This window comes from Amphiprion ocellaris, chromosome 4, assembly GCF_022539595.1.
Source record: "Amphiprion ocellaris isolate individual 3 ecotype Okinawa chromosome 4, ASM2253959v1, whole genome shotgun sequence".
NCBI lineage: Eukaryota > Metazoa > Chordata > Actinopteri > Pomacentridae > Amphiprion > Amphiprion ocellaris.
The window spans coordinates 29755435-29779132 of NC_072769.1; the positions used below are offsets into that span (position 1 = coordinate 29755435).

Sequence of the window (23698 nt, forward strand, 5' to 3'; positions counted from 1 at the left end):
ACGGCCAATTGGAGCCAAGGGAGCGTGTCATTGGCCTCACCCCTGTGGTCAACCTTTAAACAAAGCCATGTTGGACACCTGCCCTTAAATCTGAATGAATGGTTGAGACCAGGCCCTCTTAGCCTAGTTTGTAAAGAGGAGACGCCTTTAAATTTTAAGTAATTACAGGACCTCAGGCTCAGACGTTGCAAGGAGCCGGGAGGGGCTTTTTTTTTTTTTTTTTTTTGGAGAAAACGTCACCTCAGGGGAATAAACAGCCCCCTCTTCAGTATTCCCTCAGCTTCCTCTGCTTCCACAGCACAGACAGGCTCTTGGGAACTGAAGTCCCAAATTATAGTCATTAATCTCCTTAAGGCATGTTCTATGAACAAACATGTCTCATAAGCTGAACAGTTGCTGTAATAACTGAAGATTTAAAAGCAAACAGTGTCTGTGATAATGTTCGGGGACTTGACAGTGCAGAACTGCTTCGAGGAAGTTTTTTTTTTTTTTAAAGTTTGAAGTGTTTCACGGCGGTTAAGGGTGGTACAAAACCACACAATGGAGCTGTGTGAGACTCGCTATGGCCCTCCAGAGATTGCTGGAATTGTTTCATTGGACAGTGGCCTGGCGGGTCGCGACCGGGGTTTTGTTTGCCTCCATGCTTATTGTTGTCATTTGTGCAAAAAAAAAAAATAAATAAATAAATCCAGGGCTTCTTTTGGGAGTTTTGCCTGAGAGGAATGATGGCACATTGTCAAACAGTGCTCCACCCTGAAAGCCCCAGCGGAATCGCTTATAGGATTCCTGTCTGAGGGAGGATAGTCGTTACAGTGGGTGCTGTGTGGTTGAAATTGTCACAGTTCCAATTCAATCACGCAACAAATGGATGAGTGACTCATGACTTTGTGGTGCTGTTTTTTTTGAGAGGGCTGAAGTAGCTATCTGACATTTCTGTTTTCATTTATTCACTTATTTATCACTACCTCAGATGTGCCACGGCTTTCTTGTTGCTGTGCATGATTCGGGGAAAAGAAGTCACCCTTGTTATACACCCACCTCCTGTTTGTGTTTTTCAAATCATAATGGCCATAATGGAGTGTCACTGTACACCTTGAAGAGTTTCCTAATTCCAGGCTATATAACACAGATTTCCTCAGTTCAGACTGTGTCACACTTAGACACAATCTAAAACATCCAGTGAATATTTGTTTGCAACATAGCAGTTAATTATTATGAATATGCTAATCGCCACTCAAAATTGCTACTCACTGTGTTGCTAAGCAACCTCGTTGTTTAGCTATTTGTGTTTATTGTTTAATAAAAGAATAACATTTAATTATCATTATTAACTGTAATCATTATACTTTTGCATTTGCTGTCTTTGTCCCTCGAAGATACTTACAGGTGCTCCCCATCATATAGTGGCTAATGGCACGGTTTGTGCAACCTCTCATAGCTCCCATTAAACAACAGAATTAGTAATCAAATATGTAAGCAACCTCTGAATGTATTACTGATTAAGGATTCAGGCAATATTGTGTGAATTAAATGCAGTGACAAGCAGATTTATTTTCATGTTTATGGTTACATACTAATAGATGTTGCTGTTTTTGTACCTGCACAGGCAAAGCCAATGTGAACATCCAGTGGGATGAAGACTCTGCTGAGAGCTTTCCATCAAAACCAGTGAGGATAGCGTTTGTCCTGGTGGTCCACGGTCGAGCGTCTCGCCAGTTTCATCGCCTCTTCAAAGCCATCTACCACACCTCCCACTACTACTACATACACGTTGATCAGGTGAACCACAGAAAGCCTACAAACACTTTGCACTTTCTTTAATGGGAGGCCAGCTGGGCTCTTTTAAACTCAATCGTTTTTAATGAATGTTTGGTCAAAGTAATTACATTTTCTTTATTTTTCAATTACTTGAGCTGGCAAAATGTAATCTCTTGGTATCAGACAATATTAATCAGTCTGTGATTAATGTCTTTGTTTCAGCGCTCTAACTACCTGCACAGGCAGGTGCAAGCCTTGGCTTCCCAGTACACCAATGTGAGGGTGACTCCCTGGCGAATGGCCACCATCTGGGGTGGAGCCAGTTTGCTCACCATGTATCTCCGCAGCATGGCCGACCTGCTGGCCATGAGGGACTGGAGCTGGGATTTCTTCATCAACCTCAGTGCTGCCGACTACCCCATCAGGTAACACAGCAGTTCTGCAAAGGAATGTGAGGGGGCCTACAGGAAAGAGAGTCATGTGATTTTGTAGAAAATGATGTAAGGTTTAGGAACAAGCATCCTGGTCACAAACCTGAGCACTGCACATGATTTTCACCTTAAGAAGGAAGTCACGACAATAGCAGCCCACTCTCAGCCAATATGGAAGAAATTCGATACACACTAAGTCTGAGCTCCTGTGGTTAACCGTGAGCTTTAAATACAGACTCACTCCAAACCAAACAGATCAATGAAGTAGAACCTCTGCTTTCTCCAACACTATTCAGTCACACCGTCTCTCCCAAGTGCCTGGTTCTTTGCTTGCACTCCATTGAATGGATTACATGGTGAACTGATTGCAATTTAATTGCCCAGGGTCAATACCTATTGACTCTGCAGGCCTGTTGTGTACTGTATGGTCCGAAAGTCATCTCTCCACTCGAAAACATCCTCATTAAGAGGCTGTAAAAAGTAATTAAAAGCTACAAAGTCTACGTGAACTAGACGTGAAGTCATGCAAATAGCCTATTGTGACTTGTAGTTTTTTCTTCATGTGAGTTTATGGTTCTTCTGGGAGTTGAGGGTCTGCTGGGTTTTTGATGTAGCTCTGCAGCAGCCAATTAAAATCCTCCTATTAAGGAGAGAGTTATCTCTCCTGCACAGCCAGATGTCCACCAGTTGAATTTAGACAAGCTGTAATGGCCACTGGGTGAAAAGAAGCTGCATCGGATGTCTCTACAGCTGGAGCCAAGAAGCTGGAGCAAATGTGGATTTTGTTCATGGGCGGTTTCAGTCTTGTTGTGTTAGTTGTTTTCACCATATCGATGAATGCTGCTGACGTGCTGTCTGTGTCTGTTTGCCTTCGCATGTGTCTCTCTGGTTCTGCACCAGCGTGTGCATGAGTTTAAATCTGGATAGTTCACTGTTCCTCTGCACCTGTCTGCGTACAGTTGTGCATATTTATCAATCTGTATGCCTGTTAGGCTGTCTGTGTGTCTGTCAGTGCATGATTAAAGGTATTTGTGAGTGTGCGCGCCGAGACACTGTTTTCTTCCTGTCTTTTGCCTCCTCATTTGCATGAGGGTGATGCTGTTGAAAAAAGGGCTGACAGTGGAGGTTTTAAGCCCCATCTGTTGGGAAACGAAACGATTGATGGAGCGAAAGAGGGAACCGAGAGGCAGAAATGACAGGGAGAGGCGAAGGAGCAAGAACAAGCAGTTAGGGAAGGGAAACGAGAGGGAACTGCGTGTTTTTGGATCCATGCAATATGGAAATATGGAAATTGCACCCTTGTATCTTTGCTTAGCAAGTGCATTTGTAACCACAGCTTAGATTTGACCAAGCCTGAGCCATGCATGCATATAGAAGTTGAACTTGCAAATATGGTCCTTTTAAGTGGCAGATCTTGGTTCAAGCCCTTTGTGGGAGCAGCATCCTGCTCCTCGACTGTCCTCAAGTAACAAACTGAAACCCATTCAGCTGTTTTTTTTAGGTTTTTTTTAGCTGACAATCTGTTCTTATCTCTTTCGGAAGAGGATCCGGCAAAAAGAGACTTTCTTCCTCAGAAGTAAACACATCAGCATTACATTATCATTTTGGACTTAGTAGCACAGAAAAAAAACATGTTGAAATAAGCAGATGCCTCACTTTTGCCAGACTGCAAAAGCCCTACAACCACTTGAGTTTCTCTTCCAGTTCCTTTGTCAGTTAATTACAAGCCATAACCAATTACTTACATTGATCCTATTAAATGCCCCCAACTAAAGCTGTCTAACCTGCACTAGTATTTCCTTAAGATGCAGTAATTTTGGTCACAGAATGGTGTTTCCTTTGTGACTGAGCTGCGTAGTTGCAGGCAGGAATGCGGGGGGCTCCGTTGCCCTGTGCTGCCCTGACTATTGCTGTTGTTATCAGTGGGACTGGAGACAAGCATTATTTCCCCTCTAATTCCCTGATAATGTCTGTCCTGCCGCATGGATGGCTCTCAAAGCCAATTCCAGAGCCCCTCACACCAGCAGAGGGGCTGTGTGTCCAGGGGGAGATATACCATGTGTGTGTGTGTGTGTGTGTGTCTGTGTGTGGGTGTGTGTGTGTGTGTCCAAAGAGGCCAGAGGATGAGTTACACGCTTGCTTTGTCAGAGAGTACAGCCCTCTTTCCCCGCTTTTATCTACACAGTCTCCTTGCTTTTTACCTCCTTTTCTCCCTTCAAAGCCCTTTTCATAGACTTTACAGCAGCTTTTAAGAAGTCGGAGCTTTGTGAGGCGTTGACTGGCTGCAGGCATCATATCTTCTAATCTCTTTCACTTTGTCATCTTGTGTCTGGAACAAAAAAAAGTGTTGCATCTCATATTTTAGCTTTGTTCCTTAAGTGAAGGGTGTCATTTCATGCTTTGAAAAAACGGAAGCCATTGTAACCTATTACAACTTCAAGATCTTGTTCAGAAACTCTAATGGGACTTTTAATTCGCTGGAGTTACAGAACTTTTTTGTCGGCTTTTCCAGGACAGAGATGACGAATGTATGATCCATGTCTCATCAGTCTGAGCGCGGCTGCAGCGTGGTTTCATAGTCTGTCAGGTTCGGCATTCAGCCATTCAATCCTGCAGCGGCATACTGAAAATCTCTGGTATAAAACAGACTTTGGAAGCAAAAACATGGCATAATCCGCAAGTTTAATTGACTCTGATAGTGAAAAGGTGCACATTTTTTAGGTGTTAGGTGGGGTTTAAAGTCGCAGCCGTGTGTGTGTGTGTGTGTGTGTGTGTGTGTGTGTGTGTGAATACCGCTGTGAGACAGAGCAGCCACAGGCCTGACAGTAAGCAAACTAGACCCAGTGGACGGGGTGACCACTCAGGTGGCAAATCTGGAGCTTGACATGAATTCCCCCTCGCTCAGTGAGTGTGTGTGTGTGTGTGTGTGTGTGTGTGTGTGTGTGTGTGTGTGTGTGTGTGTGTGTGTGTGTGTGTGTGTGTGTGTGTGTGTGTGTGTGCGTGTGTGTGTCTGTGTGCCAACGAGCATTTGTGTGTCTCTGTACATCGTATTGTCAGTGTGCATACTAGTAGATACTTGTATGCGTGCGTTAGTGTGTGGGAAGTGGAGACACAGAGGACTGCATCTGTCTCTACAGCACATCATCAGGCTTTATGGCTCAGGACCTCCTAAGATAAGCCCCCCAGGCTGTGAAATTGCTCCTTCAAGAGAAAATGACATTAATATGCGCTTGTCCCTCCCCCCACTGATTCTTGAGCCTCGCTGCTCTTTTAGAAAGGCAAGCCAAGTCATCATGAAAGGCCTCACCGCAGATGAAATGTTAGAACCATTGACTGGGGCATAGCCTGCAGAGCAAAGCTTTTAGCCTGTCTGGCCTGTGTATGAAGGAGAAGACTGCTCTACAATGTTCGAGCAGCATGGAGTCATTCATCAAAATCATGGATAGCAGAATCTTTTGTAAAATCCTAAATAGCTTGAACAGCTTGACGGAACAGAGGGACTGATACTGAAAGAAGCCGAGGTCTTTAATTGATTGGTATGTGACTTAAAGCTGCTGGGCATTTTGTTTTTCCGATCTCAAGTAATTCCGTGTTGCAAAAAAGTTGGCCTCTGCTCAATAATGTTTTTGTTATTGTTACTTGACTTGAGTGTTTGAGCTTCACTGTGCAGAATGATGCATGAGGAGGATTTGACACTGGAAGGCTGGAAAGTTTCTCTCTGCTCACCTTAAATCTTTGGAAACCGGCCGTGATCCAGTATTCAACTTACACAATTGTGATGTGGAAACTTGGAACCTGCAGTGTAAATACACTGAGAATGCATTTCCAGACGTTTGGTGTTTTGTGGCTGCCTTTTTAATTCAATAATGTTTGCATATTCGCACATCGTAGAGAGTGTTGTTTAACAAGTTAACTGCACTTGGTAGCAGTATAGGATACAAATTATGTAATTTTAGCATTAAACGTGTCTGGAGGGGATTTCTGAATATTCATGAATAAATGCAATCAGAGTTTTAAGCTTGTTTCAGATCGTTAATCTGACAGCATCTGAACGTGCCGAATTCATGGTCATGTTTCCATAAAAGTTGCAACACCAATGTAACTAGGTCGAGCCTATTAACATTTTCACTTTCAACATGACACAAGTGTGAAAACACGTTGAATGCTTTTCTTTATTTCTGCACCAATACTGGTCCAAAAACGTCACAGAAAGCAAATGAGGAAAAGAGGCTGCAGCCAAAATCATCACACACCTTTTACTTACATTTTGCTCTGTAATTGTGTATATGTTACTAATAGAAATGCCCATAAAAATAAAATGAAGAAGACAGAGTCGACAGGTCAGATTAATGAGAGAAAATGTTAACAGGAGCTGAGGTTTAGTTTGTTGCTTCCAGCTGTTTGCAGGAGTCTTTCCTCTGAGTTTATTAAATAGCATCAGACAGCAGTGGGATCCATATCAGTGTCTCCAATAGGAGAGAGCTGTGTGCACATGAAACAACAGCCTTAACTTCATTAATTTATTATAATTATAAAGGAGCCCTGCCTTGGAAACATGATAGATCAGGATCAAATGGCACGTCTCAACGTGTTTTTCCCTTATTTCAGACAGGTGAGCTGTCACTCACAGAGGCTCAGTTTAAGCACTGAAGCAAACCATTTAGTACACAGCAGATTAAGGTTTTATCTTCAGTTTATTTTTACATTATTATACATTGTGTAATCTACTGGAACTTACTTATTGTCCAGTTTCGTATATATGGTAAATACTGCATGCAAATCGTGGCTGTCTATGTCACTGTGGTGGGTTTGTCTAAATAAAGCTGTAAGGAACAGTAACATAAAAGGGACCTGAATGACAGAGTTGTTAAGGCCAGCAAGGTTACATATCCCATGTCTGAAAAGGGCAACTATCCAAAGTGATAAATGTCTGTAGTGATTGTTTTTAATGAGTTTATTCCTGCGGCCTGAGCAGTGGTAGCGCATTCTTCACCTTTTAGCACTCACTTGAAACCAGTCGTAACAGCTCCAACGAAAACACAAATACAAAAATCTCTTTAATGTGTCCTTGAAGGATCCCATCACTGACAGAAAAATAGAGAAAGTACATTTTGCAGGCCTTTGAAATGAAAGTGCATCTGTAATGTGATGTGTTACTGTGTGAAACTGAATTTCAATTACATGAAGAGAAATGTAGGCCTCCACTTCTACCTGTTTCACCTGGTCTGTTTGATCAGGAAGCAGAATACAAGGAGGAATAATTATGTCGTTTTTGAGGGCGAACATGCATCTTTACCACCTGTCAAGTCCTTGCTTATATGATTGGCAAAGTTTTCCCGTCACTCCAAATCACATATGAGTGCATTTGGCATATAGCAAGAGAGCTGCACATTTGAGTGAGGGACACAGTGTTAGAAGTGTTTTTTGTGCGTCATAGCAGCTGGTATAAGATGAAGCCATTTACATAATTTTCCTCCCAAACTATACTTTGTGCTGCAAAATCAATGTTCCGCTTCTAACCAGGTCTCACCAGATGTTTCCCAGTCAAAAGTAAGTCATTTTCATTCCATTTCAGGACCAATAACCAGCTGGTGGCCTTCCTGTCCAAATACAGAGACATGAACTTCATTAAGTCCCACGGCAGGGACAATGCTAGGTAAGATGAATGTTATTGAAGCCACTCTTTCCTTCGCTCTGTGTTTGCCTGTCTTACGCCTTCACACACACACACACACCCCCACACACACACACACAGCACCTATGCGCACACACTGCGCTCTCCTGCCAGCACAGCATGATCACTGAATCATAATGCAATTAGCTCCCATCTGTGGCTTCATTAATTAACCTTCTTGGTGGGGTGAGCTGGCGAGGTCGCTGCCAGAGCGGCCGTCTCTGCCGACACAACCCTGCCGCCCTCATGCTTTCTGCCCCATCACACCCTGGTGGCAAACCAGTCATCACCAAGCACTGTGGGCAAAAAAAATACCCCAAAGCACATGAAGAAAAAAAAAGAAGTCCAGCATGGACGCATGAGTCACCGTGAGTCAGCAGTACCTTTTTTTTGTGTTTGCAGTCGCAGTGTTTTATTCAGTGCTGTTTTGATGACAGTGTGGCTGCTTAGCTCCCTGATTTAAGCCCTTATTAACAACAATAATGATCTTGGTAATCCACCAGTATGTGCATATGTTTGGAAGACAAATTGAAACACTGGTAAAATGAATGAGTAGATCTGTAAAATGTCTGATTTAAATATGACTGTGTGAGGAACAAGTTCAGTGCGTCAACGGTGTTTGAGAGAACAGAGGGAACAGTCTGACCTGGATGACCTAAATTTGACTCCCTCCGTCTAACACTCGATACGTACACAGGAGTAACACCAGCCGTTATGTATGCAGGGTGCCACTCTGTAGCTGTTAAGTGTGTCGCGACAAGTGCAAGCAACACATTGATCCAGTCACTTCGGGTCAAGCATAGGGGACAAATTCTGCAATAATGCAAAGAAAAGTAAAATGTTGTGGCACTGAAGTTGTTGCTTCATTTATCTGAGCATGTATATTTCTTTGTTTGATTTCGTTAAAATAATTTAATTTGTAAAGAAATCCACACTGTCAAACTAATTTCGCTTAGACTTCATGACAAGCAGCTAAAAGTTGTGTTTGTTTTCTCCTGCAAGAGGACAGTGTTCACTGCAGCTTACAGTAAACAAGATCCACTTGTGACACACACAGCTAAGAAATTTTCTGTTTACAAGGAGTGAAAAACTGGGAGAAAATACAAATGAGCTGCTGATTATGCACAACGACAAGCTACAGAGCTTGTTTTTATGTAAATTGTATTTTTTTAGGGAAGGCTTTCACCTGGATTTTAGTATTTTTGGAAACAGACAAATTCACAGGAATAGTAAGTTGTATTTTTTATATTTAACCCTCATCCTACTAGCATGTTTAATATACAAGAAATACAGACTGGGGTTCCTGAGGACTCCCAGTATAAACTAACCTAAGAATCGCGCATCAAAATGAACTAAATTCTTCTTAAAACAAAATTAGTTATGTAGTTAAGGTCATCTGAAAAATGATGTCTGTTTGAAGAAAGTTACAGTTAATTTGAATATTGTATTAAACAAAAATATAGTACTAGAGTGGAACACAAAATTCTGGGGCTTGTCGTTTATGTAATTGTTATTTTAAAGGCTTTCCCCTGAAATTTTGTATCTTTAGAAATAGAGATGAATTGACAACAATAACAAACTTTGATTTATATATTTAACCGTTTTTCAATCAACATGTTTAATATACATGATATTCTGATTGGGGTCACTGAGGACTACCAGAATAAACTCCCATAAGAAACAACCATCACAGCTAAGTACCACCTAATTTCTTCTTAAAATGTAATTTTATATGCAATTAAGGTAATTTGAAAAAAAAAATAAAGATGACTATTAGGAAAGTTTCAGTTCATTTTCATAATCTGTAAAATGAAAATATAAGTAGTAGAGTGGTATAGAAAGTATAAAAGCAGAAAGTTTCAGGGCTTGTTTTTATGTAAATGTTAGTTTTTTAATACCTTTTCCTGGATTTTGGTGTTTTAAGCAGCAGAGATGAATTCACAACCATAATTAGCTTTAACTAATTTGTATGTCTAACCCTTATCTGACGAATACAACTACTGACTGCGGTCCTGTATTTGTATCCTGTATTTGTCCTTGAAATAATTTTTAATTAATGTCATCTGGAGGGAAAAAAATCATTTAGGAAAGTCACTGTTAATTTGGTATATAAAATGAAACAGATACTTTTCTTTAATACAGATTGCAGCTTTCATCCCAAGGACATTAACACTTAAAAGCTTTTTCTGCCACGTTTCAATTCTGGTATCATATAATTATCTGTCATTTTACTAAACATCATTTGCATTATAGTTGCATTTCTCAAAATTTCTGCAGTGATAAATATGACCAGTCTTAATCTGTTTGAACTTGTTGCCTAAGAGACAAACACTGATATCCTGCAAAACTATTATATTACAGTAAAGCACATCTTAATGCTCTGAGAAACAGAACAAACCACCTCAAATCAAAACCCCTCCTTCTAACCCTCTGTAGCCTCAGAAATGAATATGGTTTGTGCTTCTTCACTCACATCATGTCCTCATCATGCTCTGACTGCATGTTAGTCATATGCACGTTACACAGACCTATCTTATATAATAGAACATAAATGTTAATTTGATAGTTGTAGCATGTTTTATTTTTCTGTATTTAAACTTGATTTTTTTTTGGGGAAGGGCAGTATTTAGAGTAGCATCACATAAGAGAATCTGTGTTTGTCACCTTGAAAATGACTGACAGTGTCTCAACCCCCCTGGTAGTGTATTATTCTCTAAATTAGTAGCAAACATGAACTCATTAAATAGTTTATTCTGTTAAAACTGCATAATTTGAATGTTTTAGACTGGAGTCCCCAGGGACCTCAATACATTTGTATTTGTGAGAAGCACTAATTATATAAAGTCATTTGTAAGAAAATGAGTGACAAAGTCATGAATAATTGCAATGATACAATAAATAAAGCACCTGTGAGATTTGACAAAGAGTTTCCCTCTGGGGTTGGTGGGATGAGGGTTGAATGTATTCAATATTCAGTCTAATAATCCCCCCTTTGTGCCTTTTTGTCAGGTTTATCCGTAAACAAGGCCTGGATCGCCTGTTCTTTGAGTGCGACACCCACATGTGGAGGCTGGGAGACCGTAAAATACCAGAAGGCATCTCTGTGGATGGCGGGTCCGACTGGTTCCTCCTCAACCGCATGTTTGTGGAATATGTAATCAACTCCAAGGACGATCTGGTCACCAACATGAAGCGCTTCTACGCCTACACTCTGCTGCCTGCCGAGGTAACTCATACAGAAACCGCTTTCACAGGTTCAAGTGTTGCTTAATCTTTGACTGACAGGTGAGCACTGCTTTGTACTTACACTGCATCATTTATAGAAACTGTACACACTGTTCTCTTCTCATTGCTGTGTTAGATCTGCAGGGGGAAAAAGAGCTCAAAGGCGAACATAAAATCCTAAAGTGAAGGGAAGATGTAAAGGCTGACTTTCCAACCCTATACAAGGACTGGATGAGAATTGAATGATCTCTGTTGGGAAATTGAATGTTTATCATGAGCTCCCGTGAATCTCCTTTCTCTGCTGCTACTCTATTTCCTCTCGTGAATTGAATGGTGTAAAAAATAAAATTGCAATTTTCTAATTTCATCTCTCTATCTTTTGCCTCTCTCTCCCTCCCTCTCCCTATCCAATTTCTGTTTCTCATTTCCCAGTCATTCTTTCACACTGTGCTGGAGAACAGCGCCCACTGTGAGAGCATGGTGGATAACAATCTGCGCATCACCAACTGGAACCGCAAACTGGGCTGTAAATGCCAGTACAAGCACATTGTGGACTGGTGTGGATGCTCTCCTAATGACTTCAAGCCTGCAGACTTCCATCGATTCCAGGTAACAGACGACACTGACATAGCAACATTTGCTGGCAGCTTTCTGCTATTATTAACGTAGGGATTCTCAGTGGCAAAATGAATGTTTTTCATATTTACTGGGCTGGTCCATATTTTTGTGTGTGTTTTCTCAAGCGATTACTAAATAGAAATAATGACAATGAATGAAAATATTGGAATGGAACAGTTGGGTTGCATAATGCCTGGGCAAATTTCCTGATACAAATATAGTACAGGATGAATCTCTTCCTAAAACACCTTGATAAAAAGCTGCAGACAAATCTTCCAACTAACCAAATTTACTTGCATTTTAAAACTACAATTTGAACAATGTCTACAATAATGGGAAAAAAATGAGCCATATCTATAGAGAGACTGGAGACAAGTTAAAGGAAAAATGAAGACACACATAAAGAAACACAACAAATGCAGATGTTACCTCACAGTTACACTACATTGTACAACTAAACAATTCACATCCCATCGTGCTCTATATGCGCATGTATGAAAACACTCATTAGGTCAGGATTTTATTTTTGTATCAAGATGGCAACAGGAAAAGATCTAACTTTGAAAATGTTTCATTGTTAGGGCACAGATGGCAGGAGCTTCAGTCACAAAGACTGCTCAACTAGCTACTGTTTTAATAAAAACAGTGACTGACAGTATATGGTGGCCTAAATCTTTGCCAAGACTCTTTCTGTTGATTTTTCCTTTATTTTGTCACAGTCTACATTCCTGTATGATGCAATCAATATTAAATAATATTCTGTTTTCAACCTACTCATTTAGCTTTAAAGTAAAGTTGAAGTTAAGGAGTATTTTTGAGCAAAAAATCACATTTATTTCTGTATATTTTTAAGCTGATTTTACTTGTGAGACTTTTGGAAAATATTTGTAGTAGCTATTAATATCACTGACTTTACCGACATGTTGCTTTCAAAAAGAAAGAGAAAGTCCAGCTGGTTAAATTTTGCTGCTGCTTAATAAAGAAAACCATATAAGGAAAAAATGAACAAAAAGTCATGCAGCAGATGTCAGTTTCAAGCTATTTTTGTTGTAATTTTTGTGCATTTAATGCATAAAAATGTAATATCCTCCTAAAGCTGAGACCAAAACTCTTCAAAAAGTCAAGGATATAACATCTCAATAAATACTTCATAAATAAACCATTCAGTGGTCAATCAGAGGCATCGGGTTATCCTTTTAGCATGCAAAAATTAACATGCAACCAAAGCACCACATTCAGTAGATGTTTGCAGCATGTGCATCTCAGTGCATCATGGGAAATCAGCAGCAGTCATTCTCTAAATTCTCTGCCCTCAAGGTCTGTCCTCTCAACGTCAGCATCCAGTGTATTCCCACAGCTTTCACAGTCAATATGTGCAAAATTATGTCTCGATTAGTATGACCCTGAAAGGAAAAATAAAGAAATAATGGTCCCAATTAGATCCTCTTTGCCTTGGGGATGTGAGGGAGAGGAGGGTCAGCTGCCTTTTCAAAGTAGAAGTGATTGATTGGCAGTGAATCCAGGACCCCAGAGAAAGTTGCAGTTTGACTTTTAATGTGCTCCTTAAAAAGTAAAAGCGGAAAGTGACTACAAACATTCTGCTTCGGTTAAATATCCTTAAGTCGTATCCTTCAGGTACGGTGAGTCACTTCATCTCTCCGGCTGTCCACATACCAGCCGTCACACTGACCTCAGTTCTCCTTTTGCCAAATCCGTCTGCCGTCTGTCTTGCCTCAGTCTCTGGCAGCTCAGTGCCAACACATTACCCTGGCTTCCTTGGCACTGCTGCTGGGTCTGGTTGGCACCCTGGTATCAGTGAAGTCCAACCCTGGGAACAAAGCAGCCTTTGCAGAAGCCAGCCATTTCCCAGTATTAATAGGACTTAATATCCCATTGAGCGATCTCTTTGAACCTCAGCAGAGGGGATGGTACAGACAAGAAAGTAGACTTCAATTTGCTTTGCAGATGAGAATTATAATTCGAGGTACAACTGTTAAGTTTCTCACTTAGTGATTTTGAAGTGCACCTACCAAAGGAGAGGTTATTCTGGAAGAGTGTGTGATCGGCCTTTTGTCTTAGCGCAGTGTTGTTTAGTGTGTTTCAGAATGAAGTGCATTTGGGAAGTCTGTTGGAATGACAGGCTGTGACAGGTCAGTGCATCCAGATGACTGCACAGAGGGCATGTCAGAACACAAGATTTGTGAAAATATAAACAGTAAAATTCCCCCCTTTTGCATTTCATTTGATATCTCCAGCCGATAAGAGGAGTAAATGCATCATCTGGTCCCAGGGTTGCTCCTACGGCCTGTGAAAAAGCTGAACTCTCTGAACTGTGCCACAACTTGATTAGGTGTTTTTTTTTTTTTTTTTTTTAGCAGGTATGTGTTTGGTGCCGGTTGTGTATTGATAAATAGTTTGGTGTCTGGGGCTGAAAAGACTTCTTTGTGTGTAAGCCAAGCTCTGGAGGCGGCAGATTTCATGATGCACCATCAACCACACAAGCAGCAGGGTGGCGTGGACAAAGAGGGTGAAAAAGACATGTATGGGGGAGGCCAAACAAGCGACGAATGGAAAGAACTGTCAAGAAAAATAAATACTAAAAGGGCCATGCATGTGAAATCAGAGTGCTACTGCTTCAATATACATATTCATGAGATATAGGATTGTGCCTCCTTCATAGCTTTTTTAGTCAAACACTCCTGGCTGCTAATATTGACAATAGTTCCTGTAATGAAGCTGTCTGACACTGATGACTCGCAACTCCAGTGATGCACCCAAAATCCTTTCATCAATAGCGACTGCATCGTGATGTGATTAACCTTTTTCAGACCCCTCTCTTTGGAGTGTTTTGGAGATGTGCTGGAGCGTGTCCGATCAGCGGCGGCTCCACCTCACAAGTTACAGCACTTAAAGGATCTTCTGCTAAAGTTGTCTGTTACCACGGGGTTCCTTCAGAGGTCTTGTAGACTCTTGGCCTCAGTGAGTCAGAGTTGTTTTGGTAGTACAAGCATGACCAACAGCATATTAGACAGCAGAGGTCATAAGGTTTTAGCTCATATCTGCTAGTTTTTTTTCCTTGTTTTTTCTTTTTTTTTTTTTTAGTCCTGAAGCAAATGTATCTAGAAATTTACCAAATAAAGAAAAATTCGAATATTAGAGTAAAACAAAGCATAACTTTATATACCAGGAAAGTTTCTCTACTTTTCTCTTTTCTGTAAAGAAACTAAACTGTTATTACATTTCACAGTTTCACAGTGTGTTTATCCTTTATGTGTAAAACAGTTGCATAAAATCTTTTGTTGCTTCAGAAATTGTTGTCAGGTTAGAAAGAACAGAACGTACCAAATCACTGCTTGAACATTCAATTCAATTCAGTTTTATTTATATAGCGCCAATGCCTGAACATCAGTAGACCAAATGCATTGAAATTACACTATGTTGAAAAACAAAGCAAGAACAATCTGTAATGTTTTCTTTTTCAAGATTCAAGATTCGAGAGTTTTTATTTGTCACTTGCTTATTCATACACTATGTGAGGTGAAATGCAAAGTGACTACTCTCAAGGCTGTGCAATGACAATAAGATATTTTAAAAAGGACAAAGCTCTAAAAAGCAATAAAAAATTTAAAGTGAGGGCGAGAACTATTTGAAATACCCACATACAATTGCACTGCAGGTAATAGAGGCAGCAGATTGGATGAAGAAGGATACATTGAATTGTGTAAATGAGATTTCTGGTTCAGCTTCACTCAGCTGAACTGCAATGATTAATTGGTGGGGTTATCTTTGAAACAACCCCTCAATCCTTCCAGTTTATCTTGGAAACCCTTGTAGGGTCTTGACCCAAAGGTTGGAAACCACTGATAGGACGCCATTTGTGCTGAAGAAGAATAAAACTGAAGAGACTGAGTAGAGAGTAACTTTGAATCATTAAAGATTTCTCTGTTTTTATCTGCTACCTACAACCACCTCTACCTGCTATCTGCATATTCTTTCCCTTCTTTTGCCCACACGTCACTTTGACGCACATCTCACACATCGCATTTGTTCCCCTGACATGCTGGCACACCACCATTGCTTAATCTCCTTTTTCTTCTCTTTATCTCATCCGTCCCTGCCTTGCTGTTCCCCGCCCTCCCTTCCTCCTTCCACTCCCTCTGCCTCTGCAGCAAACAGTGCGGCCCACCTTCTTTGCCAGGAAGTTTGAAGCCAGCGTGAACCAGGAGATAGTGAACCAGCTGGATGCCTACCTCTTTGGACCTTTTCCCCAGGGAACACTGGCACTAAACTCGTACTGGGAGAATGTGTACGACGAGCCAGATGGCGTGGCCAGCCTGTCGGACACGCAGCTCACGTACTACCACTCCTTCTCGCGCCTGGGCCTGGCCAGAGCTGCCGCCTCGCTGCAGGGCAACCCAAAGGATCACAGCTGCAGGTTGGTTTTTGTGAACGCTTGCATGCACGCCAAGGTTGACGTCCCATCCCCACCCACATTTGTACATGCAAACAGTCCATTCACGTTTGTTCCATCATCATTATTATCATACACCTGCACCTACATCCACAGGTGCACTTCAGTTTGTTGTCACTCTCAAAGGACCACCACACCCATAAGAGCAACAACATACTGTACATAAAAGTCTTTTCTTTCTTTATTGATGCATTGTGTCACATAGATCACAGGTCATGGAAATATGAAAACAATGAATACTTCCAATCAGCAACTGGGAACACTGGGTTTTGCTATTCATTTTGTAACACAATATTACACTCAATTATCCCCGACATACTGAATGCATATAAGCCATAGCATTAAAATCTGACCTTCAGGCTGGTGTATTATTAGTGGAGATGCATGGATTCAAGGGTGCTTTTAATGTGCACTGCCATTCCAAGGTTTGGGGTCGCCCAGACAATTTCATGTTTTCCATGAAAACTCACACTTTTATCCATGTGCTAACATAACTGCACAAGGGTTTTCTAATCATCAATGAGCCTTTCAACACCATTAGCTAACACAATGTAGCATTAGAACACAGGAGTGATGGTTGCTGGAAATGTTCCTCTGTACCCCTATGGAGATATTGCATTAAAAATCAGCTGTTTCCAGCTAGAATAGTCATTTACCACATTAATAATGTCTAGACTGTATTTCTGATTAATTGAATGTTGTCTTCATTTTAAGAAAATGATTTTCTTTCAAAAATAAGGACATTTCTAAGTGACCCCAGACTTTTGAATGGTAGTGTATGTGGTTGAAAGGAAAAAGAAAAAAACACACCATCCTTTCATATTTAGTAGGCAAATAGAACATTTAAGCTTCATGTATTTCAGAAAGGATTTCAATAACATATGGTTTGAGCAGCATCTGGTGTGGGAGCAATTTAAATTTCCTGTGGTTTATTTGCACCATGATGAGTCCTACATACAAAGTGACTAACAGTGACAAATTAAATATGCTGATTCAAACGAGAGAGCAGAGGTGTAAATTGCTAATTTGCTTACGTGTGACAGAAAGCTGCAAAAAACATGCACAGACAATATAAACCTATAGCCAATATAGACTTAGGTAGCATTCTTATGTACAGCTTTATGACAGCAACAAACATTGAACTGACTTTTTCCCCATGAGTCAGAATAAAAGGAAATAAATAGAAAACAGCATGAAGGAAAGCAGTTGTTTCAGCAATATATAGAGACAAACTGTTTTCTGATCTGCCGTGGTTTTTGTTTCCCTTCATCCCAGCTACCGTTCCACACTGTTCTGCTGGGTAAAGTTTCAGAAATCATCAGGGAAACTGACTAGTGGAGCCTTTGAGAGCAGGATCACCTGCTGTTATAGAGTAAATCTAAGAGGCAACACGGAAGCGGTCAGCTCGGCTGGTGCGCACTGCGTGTGAACTGAGACAGTTTTTGCTCCTCGTTAGCTGGGAGGCGTCCGGTGCACAGCCTGCTGCATTGTGGGTGTTCTGTGAAATCTTGCAGGTAAAGTCAAGCAGTGAAAGAAAGCCTAGTTTCATGGTTTCCATCTGTCAGACCTCAAAACCGTCTATCAGCTGCAGCTGTTTCTATTTAAACACTGCCTGTGTGTGTGTGCGTATGTGTATTTGCTTATATGGGAGAGAAAAAAAGGGTCTCAAACAACCAAGATGTAACAGCTTTAAATGGCTGAGCAGGGAGGAGGTTATAGATCAAGAAAAAAAGAGAACTGCAGTAAACATCTATATGTGTGTAGCGTAGGTTTTGTATGTGTGTTAGTCTCTTTGTAAACAGCTCAAGAGCAATGTTGTTGGTGCACGCGTGTACATGTGTTTTTACTGCGTTTTCTTACCATATATGCACAAACTGAAGTGTAACCTCAGCACTTTGGTTTTTTTAGTGCATATGAGCCTCACTGAGTCAGTCAAGGGATCCAGCTGGTGTATTTGTGCAAACATATATTAAGCAAATGTGCACAGATTAAATGCTGTGTTAACATTTAAGAGCCCCGTTAAGCCTTTTGGGTAAAGTTCAGATCAAGTTTGAAGTCCTCATATGCAAACTGAAAGTCAATTAAAATTTGTTTTCATAGTGTTTGTACGTCGGCTTTGTCCGTAATTTGAATTTCATTCAAATTCAGCTTGCAAAAGGTGAACACAGAAAAAATAGATGATTCAGAGTTAAATGACTGACAATCAAGGTTATATGTGCCCACATCTGCTGATACACCTTGCTAGAATGTTATGTTTGCTTTTTTGTTGTGGGGGGGTAACCTCTAATATACACTTACTGGTATATTCCCAGAGTGAATGACAAGAAGAAAAGAGAAAAATAAACCTGCCAGCTTACCCAACGTTAGTCCCAGCTTGTGCCTCTCATGTATTTATATTGCACTGGAGGCTCACTGCAAAGTGCCTGGCTTTTCCAAAAGATAAGTTCCTGGCAATCTTCGAAAAACCCAGTATGTTGTTGAGCAACCCTGACCGCTGGTCTGAAGATATTCCCAGAATCGTCAAAGACTTTTCTGGCCACGTGGATTAAAAATATTCTGCCTGCTGCACAATAACAAAGACTTTCAGCCAATTCCCAAAGTGGCATCTTTTTCTTAGTCCAAAGTTGGTAGCTAACAATGACGTATCTTCTTGCTTAGTTTGTAAAATATGTGATTTTGATAAATGTTAAAATTTCTTTACAAATTGTTGTATTATTGTAAATATGCTCAGATTTTTGGTTGTGTTATTTCCATCTGAAAAAGGAAATGTAACTGCAATGTAGAAAATTATAAAGATTATTTTGATTATATGTGATAATACATTAGGGAAACAAACTGGGGCTAAACGAATACATGTTATATTGTGATACATATATAGGAATATGACTTTGTAGTCTAACACTGTGTTCAACATTTTCCAAGGCGTAATAAGATGTCATCATTTAACTCACAGTCATACTAAGTCCTGCCTCGTCTATGCTTGTTCAGTCATTAATTGATCTCAGCAGCATTACTGGGTGGAAGCAATGAATAATACATTGCATCTCATCATCATCTTTTCAGTGTAGTATGTAGACAGAAAAGTATCAATGTTAACCTTTAAGATGTTGCTACATAAGTATGATACGATTTTATGAAGCATATGAGGAAAAAAAAAAGAAACTAGCCCATGAATAATGTGAGTCACGAGTCATACAATTGCAGTGAGGCATTACTTAGATCAGGCTGGACAAAAAAAAAAACTGAGAAATAAACCTAAATTGCCTTGTGATTTTGCAATTCAGCCACACTGTGGTTTATTAGCGTTGTAATTAAATATACAATGTGTGTGGTGGGACTATGCGAGGCCTGCCTGGAGCTGTCTTATTTATGTTTTACTGATCTGGAATTTTACTTGACAAGTAATTAAAACCAATCAAGTTTTTTTTTTTTTTTTTTGACTTAAGCAAGACACAGCAATGTTCTCACTTGGAAATATGTCTTATTCAATTCCCTGTGTGGTGTCTCAAGTCAGTGTGTGGCCACTTATTCTGCATGCATGTAGAATTCAGATGTGCAACCAACAGATGGACGGATCAACCTCGGTGTGAGGCTGGAACAGGAGAGAGGAAAAGGACACAGAGAGCGATTTGGCTCTTTTAGCAGCCCGCTGTGACTCAATTGGTGAGACTGTGGAGTAAAAAAGGCTGAATGGAGCTTCTGTGCAGGCTACGCCCCGACCCCCTTCTCACTGCCTCTCCGCCTGGCAGCCACGTCTCTTTTGGGAAAGATGGGGCAGGGGGGGAACGAGAGCCGAGGGACAGAAAGCAGGATGAAAGAAGGAAAAGAAAGGAGAAGAGAGGAGCAAAGAGGAAAAGGCAGATGGGAAAATACAAAAGAGGAGGCGAAAGGGAGAAGGACACGGGAAAACAAAAAGGGGGAGCAACAGTGGAGGGAGTGTGCAATGCTATCCTTGTGGGTGTAAATATTTGCTGTTCTGCTTGTCAGGGTAGCATTTACCAGGACGGGTTGACTCCTGGTCCTTTAGTGGAATACTGATGAGGCCATGGGCTCAGGGGAGCAGGGAGAAACTCTGTGTGTTAAGCTGTGTGTGTGTGCTAAAGAAGTGGAATAAAGAGGAGTTTAAGGAAGCAGAAGGATGAGAAATCTGGGCGAGAAAGGAGTCAGAGAGCAGCTGTGGAGTGTTCCTCAGCAGTGCCCACCCTGGCCCCTTTTTGTTTTTCCAGAAGTCACCCTGGCTGCCCCGAGGGTCCGACCCCTCTGCCACGTATGAAGCAACTCACAAATAAACAGCAGACTAATCAGAGGGGGCAAGACCTCCGTTCGGCTTCAGCTGACTGGATGACCCAGTTCAACTTTGTTCGGCAGACTTATGATGTGTTTAGTTGGGTTTTGTGAATGTATGTGGTGTTCAGAACTCTGACTAATCTGAATCTGCTGCCAATGCAGCCCATGACTGTTCTGTAATCTTCAGACCGCTGTGGTCTCAACTGTCACGTGTCTTCTTTAGCCATTCATTCCACTTCAGAACTAGAGCACAGGCTAAAGCAACCGCACACTGCAAAGCAATATTTAGCATAGAAGAGATTTGTTATTTCCTTACTCTGATGTTCTCAAAGGTACTAAACCTTTAATTAAGTGTTCACCATTTCATAACTTATTTTTGATCCAATGTAATTCTCGTAAAGAAGTGTAAAAAGTTAAAAACTCCACCTACCCACGCAAGGAGCACTTTATGCGAATTATCTGCACAGTCGACACATGTCTTTGACCAATTGGATTTCTGTTAAAGGTCATTGAATTAATGTCTACCGTGTCTCACAATCACTGAGCACATTGACTCCCCACTAACCTTCAGTGCAAGCATACATTAGCATCCAGCCGCATTAGCATGTCCAAGGTTGCTTCTGTCAAGACGTTATCCAGATGAATCTCGATATTCTTCTCTCCTTACAGTATTAGCCCTGAAATGCAGTACAGCAGGTAGGTCAGCCAGTATCAGGTTTGCTAATGGATTCTCACTTTCTCGCTGCTCTGCCAGGTACTTCCCCATGGGCCACCCGGTGTCAGTCCACCTCTACTTCCAGGCAGACCAGTTCCAGGGCTACCTGGTCAAGCACCACGCCACCAACCTGGCAACGAGCAAGCTGGAGACCATGGAAACCTGGGTGGCACCCAAGAAGAACTTCAAGCTAACCACCCCTCCAACCAGCACATTCAGCAGGTTGCAGTTCGCAGAGGTGAGGCAGCATTTTAGCCTGCATAGCGTAGCGTTTATTTTTAATATGTACTAAAGTCACTTGTTTGGCATGATTCAACAAACAGTCAGTCGACCATTGTCAATGTCAGAAAATGAGTTCCATTAACAGTCTGAGCACCACATAAGAAAAACACAGCTCTTCAGCATATAATTAGAGGTGAGATATACAGCTCATTGCCATGGTGACCTTATATTCATCGCTATGCCGCCCTTGCCAAGACTCATGGCAGCACATCTCCATGCAATTAAGCTGGTGCCTGTAATGGCCTTGTAAAATGTAAATTGATTGAATTCATCCAAGTTTACAGGGATGAGCGCTTCATGTGCTGCTTATTTGTTGTTTCCTAATAGAACGTCTTTTCACCTTCACACTGGAATGCTTCCCCTGATTGTCTTGTTATGTTAATCTGTGTTTCTGTTTACCACAACGCCTGTTTAGGGTACAGCCATTCGGCTGTTATGTGACAGACACAGAGGGTCTTTTTAAAAGGGACAAAATTAACTGAGTGAATGTAAATTGACCTTTCTCTCTGCTTTATCATGCACAGCTTTGTAGGAAGCAGAAATGTCAACAAATTAGTGAATGAATTAGTTTGCTTTGTTTGTGCCCGTGGACAACACTCATAACACCTGGACACACCTTGATCCTGTTAGACCTTTTCCGGTGGTCTCAGAGTGAACACAAAGGGATCCAGACACCCAGCCGCCATGTGGCTCCCTTTCGCTAAGCCCTGTTTGTGTGTCTAGCCTATGAAACCGTGAGTGACAGAGAAGTGATGTGAGCTGTGGCTTTTATCTGGATGCTCAGCCTGAGAAAGCATTCGCTGTCTGGCACTGTGCAGTGGCTGTCAGTCATTCAGTTTGTCCATCTGTCATTCAAAACGTGAACAGAAAGAGCTTAAATAAGGAAGGCACGGCGTCGCAGCAGTAGCTCTGCACTTTTTGTCAACGTAGCAGATATGAACCATTATAGTAAAGCTATATGCTGGAGTTTGCTAGATAAACCATATGGTTGGCTTAACAATGTGTTCCCTGTCTTCTTTTAGATATGAAGAAAGACAGATATGTCTTTCTTTTCACTCCCCTGTTGCAGCCATCCAGCTGCCTTTATGGGCCTTTTTATAGCATGATTTACTATAGGACCATTTAAAGCCTGCACAGTTAAAATTAGTATTTCACCTCAAGTCAGACTTGACATTGAGAGGTATACTACGCTCTGCTGGATAAATCATATACTGTAGAATGACTGACTTTGACTGATGGTTTAGTCCTCCTTCTACCGCAATGTACACTATGTATATACACGTACATATCATGGGAGACGAGAAAACAACAGCAAAGCATTGTTACGTCATGTCATTCAATGCAACCAACCCACAAATTACAGCCTCGAGCATTACAAAAGTGTGAAAATACAAAAATCTTTCCATTATTAGCTTCCAACAGCTTCTATGACACTGCTGTTGTTTTGGATAATTTATGGGGTGCCTGCCTTTTTGCCATTTAATTCTCTAACAAGTGTGCAAAATTTAGCTTAGTAACTGGATTCATCAACATGCTGTGAACATGACACCAAAACGCCTCCTTATAAACCTATAAATGCATAGATCCAGAGTGCAGACGGGACATTTGGTCTGTTTTTTCTAGACTGCTGTCTGTTTCATCTTCAAGAAAAAATGCTGTTTGAAATAGATTTTCAGAGCTTTGGTGTGTACATAGTTTCAATATATTGTTCAAAAAACAAACAATTTGAGTTTAACATCCCTGCTGTTTGGCTCTCAACTCATATTTATTCTATTTTGAAAGCATATCTCTGTTTTTTTCTTTATATTCTTCATTGATATATTGACATAGGAGCACAGACAAACATCCAAAATGACTACCATTGTAATACAACTGCTGTTAAATGTCAAATAATTCAAAACTGCATCACACATTAACAACTACATTATCTCTAAGTTGACAAGCGGCATTCACTCTTATGAGCAATCGAAAAAAATACTTGAGAAAGGACAAAATGAAAAGACAAGCCCCAAAGTAGCAACCCACTGCAACAAAATGAATACAACGGTGATCACTGACACACAACTTAGAAAAACTAGCAAAAGAGGAGTGATAACGATGCAAAGCACACTGTCAAGATCACACAAGTGAAATGTGAAACTATGACCTGGCCAAGTATGTTGGGTGACTTGGATCCAATAAAACACTTTGGGGTATTTTAGAGAGAAAAAAAAGAAACACAACCCCTTCAGCAAAGG

The 23698-nt window shown here is 40.9% G+C and overlaps 1 protein-coding gene across 1 annotated transcript in view; it reads left to right on the plus strand.

Moving 5' to 3' along the window:
- Positions 1-23698, plus strand: part of LOC111570442 (xylosyltransferase 1) — an 83983-nt gene that overhangs the window by 47056 nt on the left and 13229 nt on the right. Inside the window, exons 3-9 of the mRNA XM_023273210.3 lie at positions 1607-1779; positions 1981-2183; positions 7765-7845; positions 10873-11089; positions 11521-11697; positions 15876-16141; positions 21219-21417. Of these exons, the coding sequence (XP_023128978.2) occupies positions 1607-1779; positions 1981-2183; positions 7765-7845; positions 10873-11089; positions 11521-11697; positions 15876-16141; positions 21219-21417 (1316 nt within the window). The remainder of the gene's footprint in view (positions 1-1606; positions 1780-1980; positions 2184-7764; positions 7846-10872; positions 11090-11520; positions 11698-15875; positions 16142-21218; positions 21418-23698) is intronic.